Source organism: Uranotaenia lowii, chromosome 3 (genome assembly GCF_029784155.1).
Source record: "Uranotaenia lowii strain MFRU-FL chromosome 3, ASM2978415v1, whole genome shotgun sequence".
Taxonomy (NCBI): Eukaryota; Metazoa; Arthropoda; class Insecta; order Diptera; family Culicidae; genus Uranotaenia; species Uranotaenia lowii.
The window spans coordinates 328085801-328111896 of NC_073693.1; the positions used below are offsets into that span (position 1 = coordinate 328085801).

The 26096-nt window shown below is 38.5% G+C and overlaps 1 protein-coding gene across 2 annotated transcripts; it reads left to right on the plus strand.

Annotated features, from left to right (window-relative positions):
• The first annotated feature begins 5097 nt into the window (after positions 1–5097).
• On the plus strand, positions 5098–25082 carry LOC129758513 (uncharacterized). Of its 2 annotated transcripts, XM_055756023.1 has the most exons (7): positions 5098–5417; positions 6293–6357; positions 6783–7151; positions 14029–15141; positions 15209–16687; positions 17012–17158; positions 21544–25082. In XM_055756023.1, the coding sequence occupies exons 1-7, from the start codon at positions 5342–5344 to the stop codon at positions 22648–22650; spliced, it is 4356 nt and encodes a 1451-aa protein (XP_055611998.1). In that variant the 5' UTR covers positions 5098–5341; the 3' UTR covers positions 22651–25082. The 2 variants fall into 2 exon arrangements, with proteins under 2 accessions (XP_055611998.1, XP_055611999.1); XM_055756024.1 differs by lacking the exon at positions 17012–17158.
• The last annotated feature ends 1014 nt before the right edge of the window (positions 25083–26096 follow it).

Below are 26096 nucleotides of genomic sequence, written 5' to 3' on the forward strand. Positions count from 1 at the left end.
AAAGTTTTTATGATCAAATATGTTGATGAGTTTCGCTCGTATTTAGAGGATTTAAGACATGCAAGTTATGAAATTGTATTTCCTACAGTAATGTACTTTTAAATCTCTTAAAAACGTTTATGCAAAGTTTTGCAACCATGGAAAAGAACCGCAAACATTGAAATGCCCAAGCTCAAAATTCTTCAAAAAACCCCCAATGGCTTAATGTGTTGCCCGAAAAAAACATCTCAAATCTTCTGGACATTACAAGAAACTATAAAAAATATAGCAAAATCTGAATAGCTAAATATTTGATTATTACAAATATTAACACAAAAAGTACCGCAAAGACAACTAAGCTGGCAAACACTAAAATTCAGAATTAAAATTATAAGGATCCACCGGGCCTAATTTTACAAATTTAGTATCTTTGAATTACCGAAAGTTTTTTTGTCAATTTTGCAGAAGAAAGATTTATGATTTTATTTATAGCATTCGAGCTATGCTTTGCTTTTACTTGTAGCGGCAACCTTAAAAACGAAGTTGAAATTTATAGGTAGCTATATAGAGTTTTAATATAAATTAAATTTTAAAATATAAAAATTAAAAAAAGATTGTTACCAACGAAAAACCATTCCAATTAAAACGCATGGCATCCCAGCTTGTGCAACCGGCTGGAATCGACCACATATGAAAAGCATTTATGAACCAAATAAAAAGTAATAAAGAAATATCAAAATTTTCTCTTTCAAATGAAAGCGGCGGTTTGTAGCTTCTATCCTAACGGTTAATCTTTTTTATTTCAATTTAAAACAGACATTTTAATGATTTTTCATGCATTTTAAAGATTTTCTTTTTCAAGAGAAGTAAAGCCGGTTTTATTTGCACCGGCTCACAAATCTTTTTCAAATATTATCTCGACTCGCGTGATGTTTGAAATTCCCTGTGGGAATTTCTGAAGTAAAAAACATGATCGTTGCACCAAAAAGTAGGATATGATTCATACCAGCCTATCTAATGTCCGACAAATTCACTTTCCAGAAGATTTATAGAATTCTAAATAGAAAGTGACAGAATATGACAGAAATAATAATGTGCCATTGAATATTAAGATTGGTCAAATATTATTGTACTACCATTTGGAGTAATTGTAAAATCGCTTCTTTCGTTAAGCGGCCTTACTTCTAATTTTTTGATTATTATCTTATGAGCTTTTAGACACATGCATCAGAAATGAATTGTTCTTTAATTATCATAGCTGGAAATTCGTGAAACCCTTGGAAAAAACACTGTTCAATTTTAATAAAATGGCTAGTTTAGACTGTTGATTGATCATTCAAAGCCTAGTACATCATTTTGAAGTGTTTTTTTGTGAAATCGGGAATGTTAAGATTTTTTTTCGAAAATTGGTTTTCTGTACGGTTGTTCCGGATATTTTACAGTCTCTAAGTGACTAATACTGTCAAAAATTTGGCGGAAAATTGCACTACCAATAAGTAGTTTGGAAGAGAGAAGGGATGTCAAGGACCAAGGACGTTTAAAAAAAGATCGTTTGAAAAGAAATTTAAATAAAAGTTGAAACAAAGGACAGCTTATCACTGACATCACGGCTTCTATTTTTTCATTTAGTTGATATAAAAAAGTAGGTTTTAATTCTGAATGTATAGATGCATATTTGTTAGAATACGTGATCTTTATTAATATTTCCAAATTTAGATATCCTTCACTCGTACACAACATGCTCTGAAGAAGGGACCGCATGAAATTTGATAACTGTGATCATATTACAGTTCAACATATATTTTTTTTGTATGTCAACAGCCGAGAAAATACAAAAAAATAACCTAAAAAAATCAGACTTTTGACCTTTCTTTTTGTAAGAATTTCAGCCCTCGAGAGTTAAAACAAATATCGATTTTTCTATTAATGTATTCTATGCTTAGCTAACTAAGCATATTTTACTGATTTCAAATAGCCAGAAAATCGATTAGAAATGTTGCTGTTAATCCCATATTATGTTGTTGCTTCTAATTTTGAAAACCAACAAAACGTCAACGACTGAATTTTATATTTTTTTATTTAAGTCGTCTTGACTATAAAATTATGTTATAAATTGTTTAGTACCAAAGCGCCGTATTTTCAAATAATATTATAAAATTAAAGTGTTGTTCTCAACATTTATAAGGTAGTGTGTTGTGTACATAGACACTTTTTAAAACATAGGTACCACGAGCTTTAACTTTAACACTTTCGTTATTAAAAAGTTTCAATAAACTCCAATCATTAAAGCGCTCTTATTTTTTTATATCAAAGCGTTTGGATTCGTTCAACTTGGCGTGTCGCTAGTGTGAAAAGCTAATCACATTATATGATACATTCAAATATTCCATAGATTCGTTACAAATTTAACTGTCGTCGAAAAATAGTAGGGGAAAAAGTGGGGAATATAGCTGAAGATTTCTCTAATGGGATTCTGGATTTCTGATTTTTTTCTAGATGTGATGCTCAGTGAATTTCTTTTGACATCGAAAGCTTTGAGCATCACAACGAAATTCATTGTGCTGCCTAATTGATACTCATCACGGTGAGTATCTATTTCAAATGATTATCTGAAATCTTGCAACTCTGGGTCACTCTTTATTTCCAGACTGTTGCAAAAAGAAAACCGTCGTGTTTACCGGCAGTTGCAACCTGGTAGGAAAAACAAACAATTTGGAATTTCACAATCGGAAAATCGGTACACTTCAAGATCGGCCCTTACCTGTACGCATCCGGTGTCTATTTGACCACCATTTTTACGTTGAACTAGCCACCAAATGAACCGCAATCATCGAATTATCAGAACCGCACTGATCAATTCGATTTGTTGTTCTTCTCCCAACTGACGGCGGCTGCTGTCTATGAACAAAGCGGCTAGAAAACCTTACTTTTACTAAAATCAAGCAAGATTAACTTTCTTATTACTAAAATTGAGTAAATTTAGTTTTTTGCTAACTCGAAAGTAAAAAAATATTTTTGCTAACGGAAAGTAACAGCGAATTTTTGCTAAGTGGAGCTCCAAAAGTTTTGTGTGTAGCTTTTATTTTGTATCATTTGTCTACCACTTAAAGTTTATTTTCTATTTTTTGGAAATCATCCTTCAGCTTTTATTTTAGTTTCCAATCGAAGATTTAAAATACACACAAAACTTTCGAGGCCGAAAATTAGCAAAATTTTGCTCAAATTTGACCAGCTAAAATCTTAGCAATCAATTTAGCAATTTTTTCGAACTAAAATTTTAGCAAACGAGAGAAAAATTTAGCCGCCGCAATTTTTGCTCCCTTTTCTAGCAAAAACCGGAGAAAAAGATCGCCGGACCTGAAATTTCAAAATTTATGGGCTTTTCTCTGGAGATTTAGGGGGAATGTTTGATTATTAAATACAATACTCAAATTTCATTCACTTTTAATTTATTGTTCACATTTTTCCAAAAAAAAAAAAACACTTTGTAGAACAGAAGTTCCGATCCTGGGGACGCACTTTCCGGCGAGCGAAATGCAATGCCATTCTTACCAACGAATGCACTAAGTTGTGTGTCGGATGGAGCTCGTTGAACTTTCAATCTCGGTCCTTTCCATTTCCAGACCGTTGAGGATTTCTTTTTGAAGTTGTAACCTGGTAGAAAAATAATAAACAGTTTTGAAATTAAAAAGTTGGAAAATCTGTATAATTTATAATTGACCCTACCTGTACGCTTCCGGCGTCAATTAGGCTAGTATATCGTAGTTGAATTAGCCACCTTTAAAACCACCAGAATCGAACTTTCGGAACCGCGCTCAATCGTGTCAGTTTGTTTTTTTCCTCCCAACACGCGGCGGCTGCTGTCTGTACACAAAGCGGCTAAACAACCTTCATTTTACTAAAATCAAGCAAGATAAACTTTAAAACTACTAAAATCAAGTAAATTTAGCTTTTTGCTAAATCGACGGTAAAAAAATATTTTTGCTAACGGAAAGTAACAGTGAAATTTTGCTAAGTGGAGCCCCGAAAGTTTTGTGTGTACGATCTCTATTTTTTCAACATATGACAACAATCGACAACTTATACGGACATCAATTTCTGTTAAGACTCAGCCGAAAAATGAAGAAAGAGACATCTCATATTTTATGTTCAACGTGTTTCAACTGGAATGGAAATTGCAGACTTAAACTTTAGGTTTTAACTTTTGTTCGATCATTGATAGTATTTTTCTACCTTTGTTTGCAGTGTTTAGAAAATTTTTTTCAAAGATTCAAATCAATAGCTGTGGGAAATTGACTCTACTTAGAAGAGGCGTTAGGTGGAAAATTCAAGGTAATTTTGTAGTTTGATGAGACACTTATCTCTTAATGATACCAGTTGGAGGAAACATATTGTCGGGCTTAGAAAGGTTACCCAGATACTCCTCACAGATCTAACTCCATTTTTCGAAAAAGGAGTTCGAATCCAAAATCCATAGCTTATCCGGGATTCGAACCCAGAACGCACAATAAATTTTTGTTAATCGTTGTTAATATTTTTCTAGAAAAATTTAATCAATATGAAAAGATGTGATATTAGTATTTTATTAATTACACTTAATTACTAAATGTTTTGCAGAACATTTTCAGTTAGCTATCAACGATTTTTACATTCTGGTCGCCTCGATGGACTGCTCATGCATATTCCTACTGCAATTATACTTGCAGGCTGGCTGGTTAACTGACTGACTGTGAGACTGACTCTGTGTCCATTTCGAATGTGCGCGTGTGCTCCGTGCTCAAGTAAACACACAGAATGTACCAACTTTTCTCTGCTATTTTGAAGCAAGCAGGTACCTGTGTAGTACCTACTTACGTCTATGATATGGCTATCTCTGGCACGGCTATGGTAGGCCGCCACATACACGGAAATCACGACGACCCTTTTCGGATCTGTCTGCCTGTCTGTATGACTTAAGCCATTAGAAAAGAGATAGAGGGAGAGCATGTGTTGTGTATGGTAGGCTGCGAGCACGTGGATGTGCGATAGATATTTCACCAGCAGCAACCGGGCCTAGGTAGTTGTGCGATGGGTTGCTCTGGCCTAAGCTTAAGTAATAATATACTCTGACATGGGGCCTCTGGGTTGTCGAGTCGAGTCGAGACACAGGACACAGGCCAGAGGAAAATTGGATTAGTATAAGCGTATTTTCTTGACTGAATTCACCATAGTTCGGACTTTTCGCCTGCTCTTTGGTCGTTTTCTTCAGTCTTTTTATTTATTTATTTCTCACTCCACGATTGTTGGCTAGCTGCGCGATCGATCGAGGAAAAAAGTGTAATTAAGCGTAGCAAGAAACGTATCAGGCTCCGAGGCCTCCGTTATGAGTGACTTATCACCAAATATTTGTTTTGATGCATTATCAGTGCTAAATAATAATGTACAGCTGGTCGAAAAAGGTAAGAGTTGCGAAAGCTTTTTTCTCATGGTACTGAAACGATTCGGTTTGGTCGTGTTTGGCCTACGAAAGTCGTTTTCCCCCGAAGGGTCGCGCAATGGGGTCGCCCCGAGGGGCCATCAGAGCCAACTCCAAAGCTGGCCGAGCTCATTAGAAAGTGCATTTGGTGGAGGCTTAGATCGGGGTCACGATTCTCGATAGACTTGTGATCGAAAAAACATAATCATCGACCTTTTTCTGCCAGGGAAGATCGTGCCTCGATCGAGTTTAGGCTGCCCTAAGTGGGTTGGAAAATTTATCGTTCGAACGAGGTTAAGTTGGCAACTTTTGGGAAAGTGGGCAGGGAAAAGTGGTATCCATTTTCTGACTTATTTTTCCGCACAACTTGGATTTTCTCGCACACACATTAGCGTGCGCACATAAGTCGTTCGCTCATAATATCGAACGTCGTGACACTAGAGGGTTCGCCAACAAGCATTACCAAAAAACCAGTCCGTCCGTTCGTCGTGAGCAGGTTTAGGTGGTGGGCAGACACAACACGGCTTTGTGTGTGGGTCCCAGACCGTAGTCACCGTGCTGCCCTGACAGCTGGCTGGCGAAAAACACTCTCACTCTCTTCACGAAAAACGGCCCTCGATCGCCAACAGGCCAATCCAACCAGCCAGCCAACATACCAAGATCTGGAACGAGCACCACAATCCCTGGATACTGATCTCTCTTTCTCTGTTTCTCTGTGTCTGCTGCCGTCGACGAAACTGGTCCTCCAATATTCCTGCTCTGACTGATTGTGGTTTCGGAACCGTATCTCGTATCAACCTGCGATCCACGGAAAACAACCACCAAATCCTGGGGCTCGTACCATCATCATGATACTAGTGTGCAACATATGTGGAGCCTCACATTATACCCAAAATTGTCCAGAATTCGCCAAAGGAGATCATGTAAGTAAAACCGAGTGTGTGTGCCAACCCTTCCTTCATTAATACCATTTATGGTAGTATGTTTGTTTTCACCCATTTGTTGAGTGAAATTCCACCCCCAGCGGGCGCCCACTGGTGGGGAGCCTTAAGCCCTACTGCCAGCTCGGACAGGAAGTGCAGCTTGACCTGATTAAATTATATAATTTACGCATTTTAATGTCCATGACAACATGTGCGCAGTCTGCTCAACCATTAGACGGTCTCTGCGCAGCTCGACGAAAAAAGTCAATATTTTTATACCCATGTTGCAGCCACTTTGCAAATGGACGGATCGAAACGATCGTGTTTTTCCCATTCACAACATTACCGACCCCCATATTGTAAAGTAACAAGTAGGTAATCAACAATGTTTTCTCGTTTTATCTCCCGCCACCGGTCAAACCAAGGTCCCGGATAAGCCTTCGCTCAACCTCTCAAGGTCATCGGTACCCAACGGGTTGCTCATCATGGACGGAGCGGACGGAACCAGTTGCGTAGTGACGTCACAGAAGTTTGCCAAAGGCACCCGCTTCGGGCCGTTGCTGGCGCAGAAATCGTACGCACCGATCAAGAACATCCCGTTTCCGCTGGTGCTCTTCGCCACTCCCTGCTACTACGGGGGCAGTTCGGTGGCCAACGAGCTGGACTTTGATCTGCAGACCCTGTTCAATGGACGCAACGTATATCTGGACACCAGGAACGACAACAAGTGCAACTGGATGATACATGTCAGCCTGGCGCGGTTTTCCAACGAACAGAACTTGATTTGCTACCAGGTATGAAACTATGTCTCAATTTTATTTCATTTCAACTTTGTGGACTAACTTTGAACATTTTTTTCTTACTTTTTAAATGTTTTTCAAAAATAATTTGATGCGGTTGAAGGGTCAAAATTATCAAAATTTAACAGTCCAAATATAAACACTAGTTAACAGCTTGGTCCTTAGAACTTAGATCGCTGAAGATCATTTCTAATTTAAAATCGGACGCTTTAGATAGGTATCCCGGAAAAAAAATTTGGCAAAAAAAATATCTAAAAAAAAAAACTCAAAAAAATTTTCTAAAAAAATGTACACAAGTTCAAATATCTGGAGCTACGCTACAATTTAAAATATATTTTTTCTTATAAGGCCGGAACAAATTTCAAACCCTTCTTTTGTCACTCGGAGTTGGGACATCGCGAGGAGGGGGAAAATAAAAAATAATGCGAAAAACAAATAAACTGGAATGAATTGCACGAAAGCTTGTATACAAAAAAATTGCATACTATATCGTTGCACAGAACCTATAAATCAAGTAATTTTTAGTTTAGCTTAGCTTAGCTTGATTGACTACTCACATCCACCTTTAGTCATTGAACCCGAAATGCCACCTTAAACCAGGGGTGAGCAACCCGCGGCCCGCGGGCCGCATGTGGCCCGCGAGACTCTTTTGTGCGGCCCGCGATGCTTTTTTCAAATTTGAATGCCTTAACTTTTTTTTACAATGGACAGTTAGGAAAATTTCAGATTGTTAACTTTTTTCTAGCATTTTAAGCGTTTATTGTTTGCAATTTTGCAATATTGTTTATTGGCATAACGTAGTATTGGAGTGTTTTTTTTTTATTCAGCATACTTTTTCCTTATTTATTAACTCCTACCACTTTGAGAGCAAAATTTATTAAAGTGAGTCGGAAAAACAGCCAAAAATCGGAACCTACACATGATCCAAGGAGTTTCGAAGCCCGTTTAGTGAAGTCATTATTTTCATTTCAAGCAAAAATAAGGATGCATGAAAAAAAAAATATATATTCAACAGATATTTTTTTAATTATTCTATCAAATTCCGCAAAAAGGTTTGTTCTGTTAGCATTCAAATACTGGCAAAAAAAACTAAACCAAATAAATTTAGTTATTTCACTTCTTATTTGCAATATACATTACCAGAGTCAAAATATTGCTCTAGAAATCCTATCGTCAATGATAAAAAATGTGGATAAAAATTCTAAAATCAAGAAAGTAGATTTGAAAAAAGTTGCCAAAAAAATATATGAAATTAAGCATTTTTCTGTGAGTTCGACAAACTTGCTCAACGTCTGAATGCAATAATCCAATACAGAACTTCAAATTAAAAAACGGGTGTTTTAGCGTTTGTAGGAAAAAATCATCTAGGCTTTGAGGACAAGTTTTAATTGATGAAAAAACTTACAGAAAGTCGAATAGCGATTCAAAGTACAACGCTAAGAAGACAATGATTTCTTTAAAAATATTTTTATCACACTTTTAGTTATCACTGTGGTAAGCTCCAGAATTTTTTTTAAATGGAAGTGATGACGAATAATATCATCGGTTTGAACAAGAATGCTGAAGAACGAATGTTCGACAAGAAGTACTATTAAAATTGAGAGAATTTAAAAATGAGAAAGATTTAGTGAGGTATCTTTAGAATATCGGGTATTTAAAAAGCCGTGTTGAATTACTGTGTTTGAGCACGTGAATTAGTTTTATCTTTCCTTTTTAGATTTGTTTTCGCCAAAATTTGTAGTTATGAATGTGTTTTTGAATGATATGATGTGAAGCTCTGATAATTATCACAAAAAAAAAAAAATTAAGTGCGGCCCGCCGGCAAGCTTTCAAATTTTAATTGGCCCGTTGGTTCAAAAGGTTGCTCACCCCTGCCTTAAACTATTACTGAAACTGCTTTGTTACATTTGTGTTTGACTTTATTCCATCATCATTAAATTTTGTCCAGAGGTCAAAAGAATCGTGTCTGGGATTGACAGCATATTCTCAATGAACAAAACTGATGCTCTCTCTTTATACATCAATAACGGCGCCGACCACGTCCTAGTAGTCAAAAGATAGAGGAAAATAAGAGAAAAGGATGAAAGAAAATAAACTTAAGCTTTAGGACCGAGGTCACCTCTGCATCCTAGCAAAACAATTTTGGTGTGGATGTTGGGAAAAGGGATATGATCAGGAGACACTTTTGACAAGTGTAAAGATCTATACATCTGAAGAGCATATTAAAATTTAACAAGAAGTTTAGATATACATACTTTTTGCATCAAATTCTTATACTTAGGTAAGAAAAGTAATTACCTTTCGATATCTTGAGGCTTGGTTTGATCAATCAATACTTTTTGATAAAATTTGTTCATAAATTGCATTGCTTTTGCAGCATAAAAATAGTGCGACATTCAATGGAAAATGGAATTTAGACTTGTCTTATTTTTTTCTTATCTACCGAACTGGCTTGGCTGCCTTTTTTTAAATCTTTTTTAGACGTTCAAACTTCGAAAAAATATTCAATGTTCAATAATTTACAAAATGACCATTCTAAACTGAAGAAAATGATAATAAAGAAAAACACTTATCTTAATGAGTCCTCCGAAGATTGCCGTCTTTCACGAATGAATATGATCCAGGACCAGTCCGGAAGGCATAGCGATAGTTTCCTAAACTCAGCTGAGCACAATTCTAAATTCTTCAAGAATAATTTCATTTTCGGGAGCACAAATTTGCAGCCGAAAAAAAAACACACGTCATAAACGGTCACAGCCTACTCCTTCTCCCTATAAATCAAGTAATTTTTTTCTCGAAAAATTCAATCAAATTAAGAATACAAAAGGTGAAATAACTCCAATCTTACGAAATTCGTTATTTGGTCTTGTAATCTTTCAGATATTTGATATTTTTTTCGAAATTTACGTTAAATATTCCAAACTTTATATATTCCCCCCTGCATTTTGAAAGAAAAATTCAAAATTATCGATGCAGAGTCGTATTTTTTTTTTAAGTAATCCTATAGTTCAATTTTTTTTATTTTAAAAATATTTTTTTCTTAACGGTTTCATAATTCATGCAGTAGAAGGAAAACTTTGAATATTAATTTAAAACAAAAAATCAAGAGGTTTCTCATCAAAATCGGTTGAAAATTGTGCAAGTTATGCTACTTCATAACTTACTTAAAAAAAAGATCTCCACTACTGGCGAAGCCAGCGTCTTCACTTGCTGCCAGCCAAGGTTTTCGTTAACTGTGCGGATTTCAGCGGTTATACTACGCTGCAGGAGTTTCTGGGCTTGCATCTCGATGGCCATCTAGATTCTAGTCAAGCGCCTCTCTGCAAATCTCGTTCTCGTCTCTTCGTAGCGTGTGCCCAATCCATCTCCACATACGTTCCCGAATCTCGATTTCTAACACCTTTTGATTAAACCGGCGATATAGATCCAGTTGCAAGAGCACCTAGCACGGATGATATTCCGCAGGCAGCGATTCACAAATACTTACAGTTTTCGCGTCTTTATCGCGCCTAGTTTAGCAGCCGTACAAAAATAAAAATTTGACGTTTGAGTGGAAGATTCTAGTTTTTATTCGTAGACAGATCTGTTGAGACCGTCAGATGTCATATGTCGGAGACACGCAAACGCAAAACGGGCTTTTTGATCCGAGCCAGATCAAGGTCGTTGGCGAACGATTCACGGCAATTCTCGGTTTGGCCTACAGACGGTCGATCCAGTCAAGAGCTCATCCATTACGATAAGAATAGTATCGGAGATAAGAAACATCCTAGACTATCCTTAGCAATTACCTGGGTTTTTTTTTATCCGGGAATTACCGAGAAAACGACTGCCAGATTTCCCGATCCCCAGGAATGAAAACATGTCGGAAAATCAGACACTTCACCGATTTATTTGACTCTTTTTAAACTACCAGGTCTGCGATCCAAAATAAAAAAGGGCGTTCAAGTACTCGATAGTCCTCCTTCGAATTTCCATTCACGCGAACCCTTACTTTAATCCGGTAGATCTTTCTTGCAACTACCAGCTTCCGGGATACCGTTCCTCTCTGCATCATATGACTAAACAGCTTGACTGTCACTCACCACAATCAATCCTTGTCATGTTCTTGTTTAGTGCTTCTCTGAAAGTAATCTTTGGATCGATATAGGTGCAATTGTCTGGTTGGAAGCAAGCAGATTGCCGTCTTTAACATTGCGACTATGACTGTTCTAAAGAACATCTACGCGTCGTTTCTGACACTCGCGTTTCTCCCAACAGCAAATTCTGTTTCGCAGTTTTGACTCTTTCAACCTTTCATTGTTGATTCTTCTCATCAATCGCTTTCTGGTTCACTAGTCGTCGTCGTCTTTCACCAAACACCTCATTTACAATCGATTCAATGACACCATGCGAAGTCTTTCACAGACAACTGACATCTTTTTCTCCTTGTATTGTTCTATGTTCTGCGATCATTTGATCCAACTTTGGGATATTTGTTTATTCACATGGTGTTATTTACATGGTAGAACTCCTCCAACGCCACAGATGATCGACCGACTATATCAATGTCGTCGGCAAATCAGATATGTTGAAAATCGTGTCCCGCATTTCGCCCACTGCTCGTCGAATAACACCTTCTAGTGCCACGTTGAACATCATGCAGGAGAGACCATCGCCTTGTCGAAGCCCGCTGCGCGATTCGAATGAACTCGACAATCCACCCGAAATCCGCACAAAGCACTGAGTTCCAGCCATCTTCACCTTGATCAGTCTGGTCAGCTTCCCGGAGAAGCCATTCTCGTCCTTTCCCATAGCTTGTCTCGGTCGATCGTGTCATATGCGGCTTTGAAGTCGATGAATAAATGGTGCGAAGGGATTTGGTGTTCTAGGTATTTTTAGAGGATTTGCCATAGTGTGAAGATGTGGTCCGTCGTAGACCGAAGGCGACATTGAGGACAGTGATCGCTCGCTCGCTGAGGCATATTACTGCCTCCTTCCACTCCTCCGGTAGCTGTTCTGTGCCCCAGCTCCGAACCATCAACCGATGTAGGGAATATGCCAACTTGTCCGGACCCATTTAGACGATTTCAGCTGCGATGCCATCCTTCCCAGCTGGTTTGTTGCTCCTGTACATCGTTGGCTACGTCGGGAATCACCTCACGATTGTCCATCAGGATGCCACCGTCCTTAATTTGTTATTTGTTATTTATTTTTTATCAACGGATCACATGTTGATCCAAATGATTACTTAAAATTAAAGTTAAAAACAAAACATTAAAATCTAACTATGGGGTTCTCAAGGCCCTAATCACTTTCTTCGGAAAACATCCCTTGAAACGTCGAAGTCAAAACTCCGAAAAACGGTTGAACGATTTCATTGCACCGATGAGGGCGCTGTTAGCTCCGTTATCGTTCATTCGAAAGGGAATGTACAATTGAAGATCCTGATTTCTAAATCCACGGGGTCGTACACTAAGCGGAATAGCCTCCAGTAGCGTGGGACAGTCGATTCGCGATGTCAGGAGGTCGGTGACAAATGAGGTACGTGCTGCTTGTCTGCGGGCTTGAAGGGTGTCAATTTCTATGAGGCGGCATAGATTTTCGTAACTAAGCAAGCGAAAAGGGGCTTGCCAGTTCAGGTGTCTAAAGGCATATCGCAAGAATCGCCGCTGAATGGCCTCGAGCCGATCGACACCGTTCTGGTAGTAGGGACACCAGACCAGGTAGTAGAGACCACACGTAATAAAACTGTTTGTATACATTTTGTTTCATACGACGTAATGAAAGCTCACGCGAGATTTGTTTACATTTGGCACATTCGCGATTTTCAAAATTTACTACCGAAATGTTCTTAAAAATACCTAGTTATGTTAGATATGTGCTACTCAGATGGCCATTTCTCTAATTGCGCAAAGTTTTTCAACCTTATACCGTTATTCTTGTTCGGATGGATCACGATAAGTTCGGACGTACGGTACTGAGTTTCCAATGGTTATCCCAAAATCGTTCCCGTATTCGTCGAGGTCTGCGTTGATCAATCTGCTTTTTCTTCTTTTGGATGCCTGGTGATAATTATATTTGGTTCAATGCGTTGACTGAATAGCAAATGCAGATGAAGTCCCTTTATTCAGCGTGATCAATGTCAATCCTCAGGAAGGGAAACTCCCTTACAGCACAGCTCAAGACCATTCGTTTATAGGCTTGGTTACTTAATCATATTTAGCAAAACCAGTATGTAGAGTTTTCGTCGGCAACGGTCAAAATGAAAGAGGAGGTAACTTAGAGTAAATTCATGATCTGCGATCCGATTGCCGGGGATTATCACCTTTCATGTAACGATAAAGAGGAAACGTAGTTAGGATAATGTCCGTAAATCGGTAGTTAGGCCGCTAACTTTTGGTAAGCAAATTAATTCTATCGCTAAATTTTATTGAGATATTGGATAAGAATTGCATTTAGAACAAGACAGTTCCCTAGCAGCATTTTCTGTAAATGAACCCTTACGAATAATTCATAAACTACAAAGTAAACGGATAACAAAGGTCAGAGTGATCGAATTCCGGTAAAAGCTTCCTATCAACGTGAATAAGCCAACAATTCCCGTGAAGGTCTCTTAAGGAAATGTTACGCATGTCCATCCATTTTTTTTACTTCAGGTGGTTATCTTTTTTGGTTTAACAGGTGATACAGGCGTTAATGAAGGTCCTGAGAATTCATTATTTTAATAGATGGTGTCTATAGTCAATCATTACAATGAGAAGTATTATTTTAAATAGCTATTTAAAAAAAACTATTGCCCACACCACCATTTTTTGCTCTAAAATTTGCTTATTTGACTGTATTTTGTTATGATCGTCATTTTAACGAGAAACCTAATTTCTACTTTCTCCAGGAAAACGATGAAATTTACTACACAGCTATAAAAGATATAGAGCTAGGGGATATACTACGCGTGTGGTATTCACGTAACTATGCAGCTAAAATCGGTGCGGCCCTGCTCGATCCGAGTCCATTTGATGTGTGCAATAATATTCTTCGATCGGTTAGTTTGGACTACGGTTTCGATCTGGATCCGCACCAAGGCTACAGCGACAGTTTCCCTTCAACATCCGGTGGACAGCTGTCGACCTCGGCCTCCTCGCTAATGATCGGTGGTGGAAGCGATATGAACAACAATACCAGTGTCGGAATGGGAGGAGCCGGACTCTGTTCAACGGTGGCCGAAATGGGCTCCAACTACGACAAGATCTCATTGCCACCGATAGACAGTCTAATGAAAACTACATCACCGAAATACACCAATCACTATAGTATGTTTGACATCGACTTGATTGCACCTCCGAATCCACACCACTCGGGATCACCATGCGACGATTTCAGCGCATTCGGTAGCCCATCTACTTCGCAAATGCATCATCATTCTAGTCAACAATCTGCCATGGCACAACAATCACACACGCTCCATTCGCACATTGTGAACATACAGCAGCAGTCACCTCAACAAACAATGCAGCACCAGCATCAGCAACAACAGCACCAGCAGATGCTGCACTCTGCCTTCACTGGTTATCACACTCTTCCCGAGGACACGCTGAGTCCTGCCGATCTGATCAACATTTCACTCGGAGCCAGTGACGTTAACATAGAGTTCGATACCTTCGGAACCGGCAACTTGATGGGAGCCTATGATGGGGGTAGCAACAGTGGCAGCAATCTCGGCGATTCCGGCATAAGCATCAGTGGCACCAGTCAAACCGTGGACAAACTGCACAGCCGATACTCGTCATCGACGGATTCGTTGGCCACAATCAACGACAATCTGGCCATGGTACCTATTCCGACAGTGAGCTCGGTTCCGCCCGGTGGTGGTGCTTCGACTAGTGCCGATCCGGACGCCGACAAGAAGTTCCCTTGCGAGATTTGTCTCCGAAAGTACATGACCAAGTCAAATTTGGACAAGCACATGCGGAAGCATAATCTGTTTTTGTGCGTTTTCTGTATGAAGGTTTGTGAAGATGGTTAAATGGTTTGATTGGTAATGGAATTGGATTAATTATTTTTACTTTTTCTAGCTATTCCAACAAGCGGATGAGCTCAAGGATCACGAGTGTTCGGAGCGCAAGTCGAAAACCACCTATCTGCACTGTCCGAAATGCTTGAAGGTGCTGTCCAACTCGTGGTCCCTACAGCGTCACATGAAGATTCACAAGGATCCCAACGAAACGGTCGTGTTGAACAGCGCCGAAGAGTCGGTTGATAAAATTTTTATGGAACCAAAAGAGGAATCGATTTTCGATGAACTCGACTATTCACAGCTGGACGATTTGAAGCCGAGCCTCGATGCGCTGGACGTCGTTCGGAATGATATCATGATAGTTGATGATGTGAGCAATGTCACTTTGATCGAGCCGGAACCGATAATAGTGCAGAACATGGAAATTGAACCAGTAGAGTGTACGATCGTCAAACCTCAACCATCAGTGGTCACGTTACCTAGTATCCCATCGATCCCGATCACCAACACAAGCTCGAGCAAAGACATGATCACCGATGTGCAGGCTGCAAACGGAAAACAGCTGTACAAGTGCATTGTTTGTGCCAAACTGTTCAAAAATCCAAATGCTTTGGAGAAACATCTCAGAAAGGTTCACACTGTATACACCGTCTCGAATGACTACAAGTCCGAAAAAAAGGTACTGACTCAAATCAATCAGAAGAAAACTTCTCCAATCAAACCAGCTATTGCTAAAGCTCTGGCAACTAAACTTACTCAGAAAAATAAGAAAATCGAGTCTACTGAACCGACTCCACCGGTACCTGCACCAATAATCCCCGAGCAACCGATCCACGTACCTCGTCAATACAACAAAAAGAAACAACCGACAAAAGCTACTCCCCCGCCTTATCAACCGTCAGTGAACTCGATCGCAGCGACAGATACCGGAACGATCGTTCCGGGCGGGGCAAACGCAAACGCAGCTGCTTCCAACAAATCTCACAGCATCATCATAATCTCGAACCTCGAGTTGACCAACAACAACCTGATCGATACTAGTCAGCTATTTTTGAACCAAAACGGCAACGCTCTAGGTAATAAGATAGACGTTAAAGTATTAAACTCCACCGACAAGTTACCAAAGTTGGTTCCGATCTCGAACCATGGCACACATCACTTTCATCAACCGACAGCGCTTCTACCGACATCGATTATCCCGGCTTCAGCAAATGGGTCACAAACCACCATTGTACCAACTAGTCAATACCAGAACGTTTCGATTCCAACGCTGCAAGCCAACGCCGGCACGGAAGTGATCCTGGAAGGCTACACCGGAGGCACCGAAAATGGCGCAATACTGGACAACACCAACCAACACCAGTTGATCAACGCAGCTTCCACGTTCGTCAGCAATGCTGGTGAAGTGATCGCAGGGGACACGCAGATGATCACCCTCTCTCCCATCAAAAACAGTCTCGGTGAGAACCATCAGCTGATGTCCGTTGACGAACATCAATCCGGAAACGCTAGTTTTCTCCATTCCGAGGATCTCTCTGTAAGTAACCGAAGAAACCAAGCTTCAGAACCCTGCTTCACTAACCATTGTAAATCCTAGCGTTTCGGGTGAGACCCACTTTCCCTAATAACCCCTTCTCGATTTTTCCCTCAATATTCTAAGGCGTGCAATTGTATATTTTTCCTCCAACTTTTGCAATCCCTATCCCCTGTTACAAAAAAAAATCCTTATTTTTTGCGCTTTGATTAAGTGAACCCACTCTATTTTCTATGAGTTGACTATGGCTTCTTCACAAAACAAAAAAAAAAAACAAAAACACAACAACACAAAACCTCCTATAAAACCAAAACAAACTCCAATTAGGCGGACGCTGCTTACGATAACACCAGTAACCCCTGCTGCGACGAGGACAGCGACAGCGGAAACCCTGCTAACCAAACATCTTCATCCTGCTCGTCGTCCTCCGCCACCAGCTATCCGTGCGAGGAGTGCGATCGCGTGTTTCCGAAGGTAATTGAGTGCTTTCTATAATAACTTTTTATACATCTACCTACATATGTAGCAGCTGTGTTTTACTATACACCTACTTGCATTTATCTTTTTCACTCTATAATCACCAGGCTGTTTATAAGGCGCTTTTTTGGTGTGTTTTTTGTGTTTCTGCCATTTTTTTTTTATAAAATAGTTTTAGAAATTTTTATAAGTAACGATTGTAATGGATCAGAATACCTAAAAAAGGTGATCCTTATTTGAAAAAAAAAATGACTTATCTTGAAATCCTGCAATGTGACTTGAATCAGGATTTTTGAGAGAAGCTATGCTATTGAATGATATCTTTTCGAACAAAATTATGCTCAGTATATCGCCATCTGGTGAGAGAGGTGAGAGGTGGGCCTATTGAAGCCTACAAGAGAACGGTGAAAGGACTTCAATAAACCAATTTTCACTGCATTTCGGGAAAAAATGTTCTAAAATACCCTCGGGGCACAGTGATTTTAAACTCGAAAAACGTGATCATGGACTTTTTGAAGGCCTTTGCAGTTAAGTAATTCTAGTAGTAAAATCTCATGCATACAAATAAAACTATATGTTGATTAAAGTTGTGAGATTGCCCTTTCTAATACATATATTTTAGTTTTTATATGTTTGCAACTATCAGAGATATTGAACAAAGAAAACATTTTAAAAATTATGATAATTTTAATAATTATCCTAAAAGTACCCTTAAACTTTGTGTAGTTTTACAATTGTCACAACTCTTTCATACAAAAATGGTTTTAAAACTTGCTTTGAAAAAAGTTAAACGAATTTTTTGTTTTTTGAGGTTAGTTTTTGAAAAAAACATGTCTTTGATGTTGTGCAGCACTTGGGCAGTGGAAAGGAGAGACTTTACTACTTGCTGGTAGAAACTGGAATGCTTTATTTGACTAATTTCGCTACCTTATATACTAAAACCATTTCCATGGTTACATATAATATTTGTTTGTTAATTATGTGTATGTTGTTATTTGTCCCATCGATTGCTTCGATTAGACAATCTCAACACTCCTCCTCAACATACACATTCGCAGTCTTTTAACTACCTCCGGCGGCTCCTCCTGAAGTTGGGGATGCTACTCTTCAATGCACGCACCGGAATACGCTCTCACCCCTGTTGCAATGCGATGACCTTCCATGGGTCCAGTTTGACGACCTTCCCGGGATCTGGCACGACGACCTCCAATGGCTCTGACCCGACGACCTTCCATGGCTCTGGTCTCGGCGCTCTTCCTGTGTCTCGAAACTTTCTCCTTCGCCTCGACACCTTTCCTGAGGCCTGCGCCTCCCAGTGGTTCCAGTTCGACGACCTTCCATGGCACCGGCTCGGCGACCTTCCGTGGTATCCCGCTCGTAAGTCCTCCTGACTTGACGACGTTCCATGATACCGGCTCGCCAACCTTCCATGGCTTTCGGTACGACGACCTACCAGTGAATCTGGCCCGACGACCGCATTCGTGGTCCCAGCCCTACGACCTTCCATGGCACCGGTCCGACGACCACCCAGTGGCTCCGGCCCGACGACCTTGTTTGGTTCCGGCTCGACGCTCTCCTATTGGCTCGACGCCTCACCAATGGCACGACGACCTTCCTCTGGCTCCCGGCTCGCCGACCTTCCTATGGATTTCGGTCAGCTCGCAATGGATTCGGCCCAACGACATTTCTTGGCACCTGTCCGACGACCACCGTTTTCCTGACTTGTCGATCTCCACCTGGCTTCCCGGTCCGACGACCTTCCAGATGGCTCCTGGTCCTACAACCTTCCACGATTCCCGGCTCGTTGACTTCTCTTGGCTTCGGCTCGTTGTCCTTCCATCGGCTTCCTGGCTGGATGACTGTCCATTGTTGATTCCGCTTCTTCTCCTTTCCACTAGTGCTGGGCCCATAACCTGTTGTGCAGCACTTGGGCAGTGGAAAGGAGAGACTTTACTACTTGCTGGTAGAAACTGGAATACTTTATTTGACTAATTTCGCTACCTTATATACTAAAACTATTTCCATGGTTACATATAATATTTGTTTGTTAATTATATGTATGTTGTTATTTGTCCCATCGATTGCTTCGATTAGATAAATCTCAACATTTAAAACATGTCGTTTCAAAAGATAGAACTTTGATAAATAAAAAAATTGAAAAATTATCTCACTTACAGTTGAATTGATCAGGAAATAATTTACAAAAAAATATGCGCATTTTAAAACAATGAAACATTGTAAAACATATCATAAATCTATTTTGATATTTAAGCCTTCAAAAAGCCCATGATCACGTTTTTCGAGTTTTAAACCCCTGTGCAGGGAGGCGATGAGGTCTAAAATATTGAGAAAGGGGGCGCACAGTGGTCCAAAACCGAGAAAAGCTGACTGAAAGTCGATTTTTGAAGTGCCCATAATTATGTATCCAAATATTTCATCGTGTTCCGGCATTTGCAGGCTTCATGAAACCATGAAAATGATAGTCATAAGTTTAGATACCCGTTTAGGAGTTCTCAAAAAAATGCTAAGAAACGTTTGAATATTTTTTGAAAAATTTCGCAAAGATTTACTTACATTGAAAAACGAATAGATATTCATATCTAACAAAAATTTGTGTTTTGGACTAAAGTTGAAATTTTTTTATATTGATTCAAGTGTTTTGGACTAAAGTTGAAATTTTTTGTATGGAATCTAGTTGCAAAAAACGATAAATATTTTGAATTTTACAACTTCATCTAGGGATTTAAAAAAAAACTCCACTCTGGATAGATTCCCACATTTCTGGACTAAAAATTATTGCAAATTGAGTTGCCATTCTTGGAGAACTTCGTCAAAGAGTTGAACCACTTTTTTCTTCAAATTTGACTTCTAAGCCAATAACCTCCCGAATCACAAATTAAATTGATATTCAATTGGATCTCTAGGTTGATTTTTCTCATTCCATTCATGAAACTTCCTTTTCATCTTTTGAAGCATTATCAGTATGAATTTCTGTGTAATTTTTTCAATTAGAAATAACTCCCAAAACATAATTAAATTACGGTTTCTCAAATATTCTTCTGATTATTGATCAAATCAAAGAACCTTTTTTGCTGTTCAAAGTCCCTGAGGACCAATTGAAACTTGAAAAATGATTAGGAATTTTTATGGTATTATTTAAAAAATACGAAATATGAAATAAAATCCAAAATAAAAATAAAAAGTTAAATTTAAAAATTCAGAAAATATGAAGCACTAAGTTTGTTTTTCTCGTTTAAAATTTAGATTAAATGTTTAAAGTCAAAAAAAAAAAAATGATAGAATAAATGATCATTGAAGTAAAGAAAAACCTACATACCTTAATTTCAAAATTTCGATCAGTAGTGGCGAAATTGGTTAATAATTCTCATCTATCATAAAATTTCTACACTGACACGTTAATTAATGAAAAATTAAAAGAAATGATCGACACCAGAGGTTGTCATGTCAATCTGGTTTGATTTAATTTCATATGTATTGTAGTTTTGAGATAATTTAATATTCAATTAACCTCTCTAGGATGTGAGAGGTTTTGCAGCAATCTATTAGAAAAATTTACTTACTAAGCTATAATTTAAATTAAAACAAGAAAAAAAGAAATTTCAAAGAAAATATGAAAATAATATGTTGTTTTTTATAAAATTATGATTATTGAACAATTTTAAAAGGTTTCAGAGCAAAAAATGTTGAAAACAGACCTTTTACCAACTTTTTTGAGAATTGGATCACTGTGGGCGGCCAAAAAGTTTGAAAATCACTGATTTAGGTGCTCTTCACCCAGCTTCAAGTAACAATACTTGTTTTACTATGGTCTACGTGGTTGCTTGAAACATATCTTATAAAACTTCTCAAAAGTCTTACGCTTCATTAGAACTGCAATAAAGTCACCATTTCAAAGCAGACATTTCTTTAAAACATCTACGAGAAAGATTTTGTTCATTGCTTTATTGTTTGACAGCATAGGTTCGTGCCAAAAGCTTTTCTGTCTCCTGACCAAATTATTTACAAGGCTACGCAATATTAAAATATGTGTAGGTCAGAAATGGTTCCATTCCTGGAGTGCTATTTTAACTAAAATCATCATTTTATAATGTTTAGTTTTTCCTTTGCTTACATCTTGAAATAATTTCGAAAATAATTTCATTCTTTGATGATATTCCGTAATATGAAACCGTTTTAAAACAGCTGTTGAATCCAATGGATATACGTATTAAAAAACAAAAAACACACGCAAATTCAATCAATTATTCACGAATCTCTCGAAATAAGAATCAGGTTGAAATTAGAAACAGATTAAAATAATTTTGATTACCAATTTGAAATCAAAAACTATCTAACAGCCTTTCCCTTTTCCTATCGAACAGAACTACCAGCTGAAGCGGCACATGGAGATCCACGATAGCACCTACTACATGTGTCCCTACTGTGACCGATCGCCGCTCAAGGCTAAAACCTCGGTCCGGAAGCACCTTAATACGGTCCACCCGGAACGGGCTCCACCGAAGGAGGAAATGAACAAATTCATCGCCACGCTCGTCGTCAAGGATGAGAAAATACTGGGAGAGTTGTACGCCAAAAACGAGCGTAAAATAAGGAACAAATGCGCAAAGCTGCAGGCCAAGCAACTGCAGCAACAGCAACAACTGCAAAAGCAGCAGCAACAGCAACAACAACAGAATCGAGTGATTGTAGCGAGCACACCTGTACTGAATCAGGTGGAAGAACAGCAGCACACCATCACACCGGAAGATATGTTGAATGTATACCCGAGCAGCAGCAACAATAGCAGCGACGTTGGAAGAAGTGTAGTAGGAGATCAACCAGGCGGAGGACAGTCTGTGTCGGTAGTCTACGAACCGGTCAAGGATGGTGGTAAGATTGGCAACGGGACTAATGTAATTGTAGAAATCAAGAGTGAGGAAGGGGACAGTGTGTTGAAGCGGAAATCGGATGAAGTGCTTGGTGCGATACAGCGAGGAAATGGTTCGACCTCGACCTTCGATGACAACAAGAGGGTTAAGATGGTCGATGTCGGTGGTCGACAGGAGGTACGATACATTGCCACGGCTACGGCAACTACCACAACAGCCGGCGGCGGCATAAATGGTGCCCTGAAGTACATGCGGAAGAAGTCGGTCGGCATTGGCGAAGGCAGCAGCAGTAGCGGCCAGGCGATGCATCCTCCCAGTGGCAGCAATGGAACGATGGACAATCAGATGATTCTGGACAACCTGTTCGATAACATTTCAATCGAAAACTACGAATTCGACGATAATACATCGATCCAGTCGTACAATTTGATCGACGAAAGGTTCAAAACGTCGTTCGATCAAATCCAGGAGAAGCTGGACGCTGAGCTGTCCTTCGACGAAGAGCAAATCAAGTGGCAGAACAATCTGATGACGAACGATTCGTCCAACGAAATCGGCGACAAGCTACTCAATGTTGAGGAAAACATTATGTTAATCTAGTTTCGTTCCGGTTGCGGATAGGGACCGAGTGGGGAGAGCAGAATGACCTTATTTAAATGTCAGTTTTGTTTGCGTTCTTAATATTTTATCACTGTGTAGTAGCATCGTCACACTCGTATAGTGGTGGTACTTTGAAAAACTTTTCTCTCTCTCCGTACACCAGTTTTCTGCTTAAACTACCCGATAGATTCATATATTTATTATTTTTATGATATATTTATTTAAACAAAAATTGGAAGTGAGGAAACGTCAATTGTGTGAATGTTCAGTATGACAGCAAGAATTAAGGCATAACTGCCTTTGATTGAAAGCTAGGCTCTAAAATACCTAAACGAAAATAAAACAATTTCTAAGATAAGTTCTATTTATCTGCTAAATTATGAGTCAAAAACAAAAAAAAACTTTCGTGATTGTGCGTGCCTGTTTTATTGTCGAATAGAGAGGGGGGAAACTTAACCACTCTCACTAAATTTATAGAACTATTGAATGGTGAATAGCATCCAAACAAAAAAGAGGGCACGCGCTATTCAAACTACGCAGCAGGTACTGCACTTACTTTTATACATGTTTCGAAATACTTTGCTTGCATTAAAATACAACAAAAACAACCCTAGAAGCTTTATGCGTTTGGAAGAATATTGTTTCTAAAACAGGTTAACGTCACTTCGTTGAACCATGGTAAAGTAAAATTTTAGGCACTGCACTGTTAAAAGTTAAAAATAATACTCAATTCAGTCTAAAAAATGTTTCCTTGGCGTTTGTTTTAATTCGTTTATGAATTTTGTTTTAATAATTTGTGCTTATTTCGAAAAAAATAAATTCCAAAATTTCTATTCAGCAATATTTATGTTCCCACTTTACCACGGTTCGATGAGAAGCTTATACTGAAATCGCATTCTTTAACTTACTGCTGGCGTTCTTTTCTTCAAATGCATATTTCAATGCCACAATCAGTAGCTGAACATAATTGAACAGAGAGCGACAAAATCGAATTATAGAAAAAAAAAATCGAATTTAGTCAGATCTATGATATTGTATCCAACTAGCCTATATGATTAGGAAATTAGCGACAAACAAAAACTGAGAGGCAGGCAGCTTAGCACAATTTTTTTTAAACACAAGAAAATAGTAAAATATGACAACGACACCAAGTGCCATTCTTGAAGAGGATTTCCCAACGATTAGGAAAACAAAAGGTATGGAGATACTAAACGGAAAATTTATGAATACCGAGTGCCTTGTTACACCGGCCAAGAAAATGTAGATGAATTCTTGAAACTATTTTCTTACTAACGAAAAGCACAATTACTTGCGTGAAGAGGATTACGAAATGAAGGTTAAAATAGTGTAGCAGGATGGCGAAACGGCCAAGAATGGATGAATCTCCCCGTAAGAAAGGAAAGTCGAAACAAACTAATGCAATTGTATAGAGAAAATTGTGAATATAGAGAGATTGTAAGAAACGTGCAACTGAAAACCAAAGCTGGAATGATTGTTGTTAAACCGTGTACTGTTAATATTACCCATATCAACGCATAATTGAACTATGTATTGTTTATTCAAGTTTGCTCTCCTTACAAAATATCGAAATATCGGAAAAATCCAATCACAAACAATAAGCATATAATGAAAAAGCAAGACTTAGTGTTAAGCACCGATGACCAAGAGAGATTATACGCAGGGGGTCATTTCCGCTTTCTGTTTCCTTACAACAGAAAAAAAAGAAGAACGGAGGACCAAACCTCACACATACCAGTGTTTTACTATTGTTTCATCAAATGGTTTCATTTAAGCCAACTTTTCTTGCATGTGGTAGATAGTAGCAAACCCGCGAGCTTTTGGTTTTTTTATTTTAACTTATTGCGCAAAGTGCTATTTATGGTTTCTGTAGAAAATTCCACATACGGCAGCATATAGGAAAACAAAACTTCACAAACATTCAAAATGAGAAGGACTAATTGATGATATGTAATGAGAATTTTAACAAAAGGAAAAATACATTTTCGAGAAAATGCAAATGAAACGCAGCCTCTTAACGAAACGCAAAGACAAAACCAATTTAAGAGAGCAATATAGAAAGAAATACAAAACCAATCCAAAGCATATATAGCAAAAGGGAAAACAAAACATACTTTCGTGCTAAATCGAATCGAAAACTTGCGTTTTTAGAGAAAGCAAGGCTAGATAGCGCTGGCTGGCAAGGCCACAAACAGAGAGAGCGAGACGATTATTTATATAAAATAATAATGAAGAAAAAAAAAATCAAGAATGAGATGCATATTAGAGTGTAATAAGTTATAATTTGTTGTTCACGTCGTGTGTAATTCTTATACCTTAAACCAAAACCCCCAACAAAACATGAAGCTTTTTCTTTATGGTTATACATTTTTTTCCTGTGCAACATGAATGATAGTAATATCTCTATTGGAATAAAAAGGTCAACATTTTTACTTGAACTTAGTTCATCATGTGCTGGTGTTTGATTTTGTCCGTTGTGTTATCACACCCAAATCCATATTTTCCTCTCACGATTGAACCATTTCCGTTTTGAAACCGCCAAGGTAATATGTGAAAGGTTTGCTTATGATTTAATAGGAAGCCTGTAATATTTCGCATCAGTAAACCATAGTTAACGAAAAAGCTTTTACACGTAGCTCAAGTAAGTTTACGTAAACCATGTAACAACTGAATAAAAATACGATCTACAATTTTAACGTTCCTTTTTAGGGATGAATCATCCTACAGGATGAAAATCCCAGAAAAAAAAATTAACGTTCCTTTATCGACCGAACTGATTAGCCATCGCTAGAACGAAAATAATGTTTCAATGCATGGTTGACATCTAGCGGAGACTAGCGGAAGCACGTGCTCATTTATTGCTAAAGCAACTTCAATGAAATTTGCTTGCTGAACTCTCAAATTCCTCAAACAAACAAAGGTTGAAATTGTTGTTTCATAGGTTTCATTTCATAAGAGTTAGTTTGGTTTAATATATTGTGTGTGTCTTATATATCAATTCTGTATTACTTGAACAAAATCGAGTAAATTTTACTAGCTAATACGAAAAAGATTAAAAAAAATTATCTAGTGTTAAATAACAAAATTTCTGTACTTACATTACCACTAAGGTCAAGGTCGATGTTGCCTTTGGTAAAAGGAAACCGTTTCCAATCTTTTGGGTTCACGGCTTCAGAGTTCGATTTTCAGCTCATATAACCTTGCTCGATGCCTTTTGATTTACTTGATTTCGTTGGCATGTCTCTTCTAGTTGAAAATCCGGGGAGCACCGTGATGGAGAGCAATCTTTTTCAAACATTTTACAATAATTAATCTAAACGTACACATAATTTACATTACGCTCACAGAAATTTAAGCCTAAGTTTGATTTCGGTAGTTCTAGACAAAGCACTAAGAAAGCATGGTCTTTCAACCTGGTATTTTCCTGT

Excerpts from the sequence above, each read along its gene's own strand:
- LOC129758513 (XM_055756023.1), top strand. The coding sequence starts at position 5,342 with ATGAGTGACTTATCACCAAATATTTGTTTTGATGCATTATCAGTGCTA. Across the intron at positions 15,142-15,208 it reads TGTGCGTTTTCTGTATGAAG|CTATTCCAACAAGCGGATGA; the intron begins GTTTGTGAAGAT and ends TACTTTTTCTAG. Across the intron at positions 16,688-17,011 it reads TCCATTCCGAGGATCTCTCT|GCGGACGCTGCTTACGATAA; the intron begins GTAAGTAACCGA and ends AACTCCAATTAG.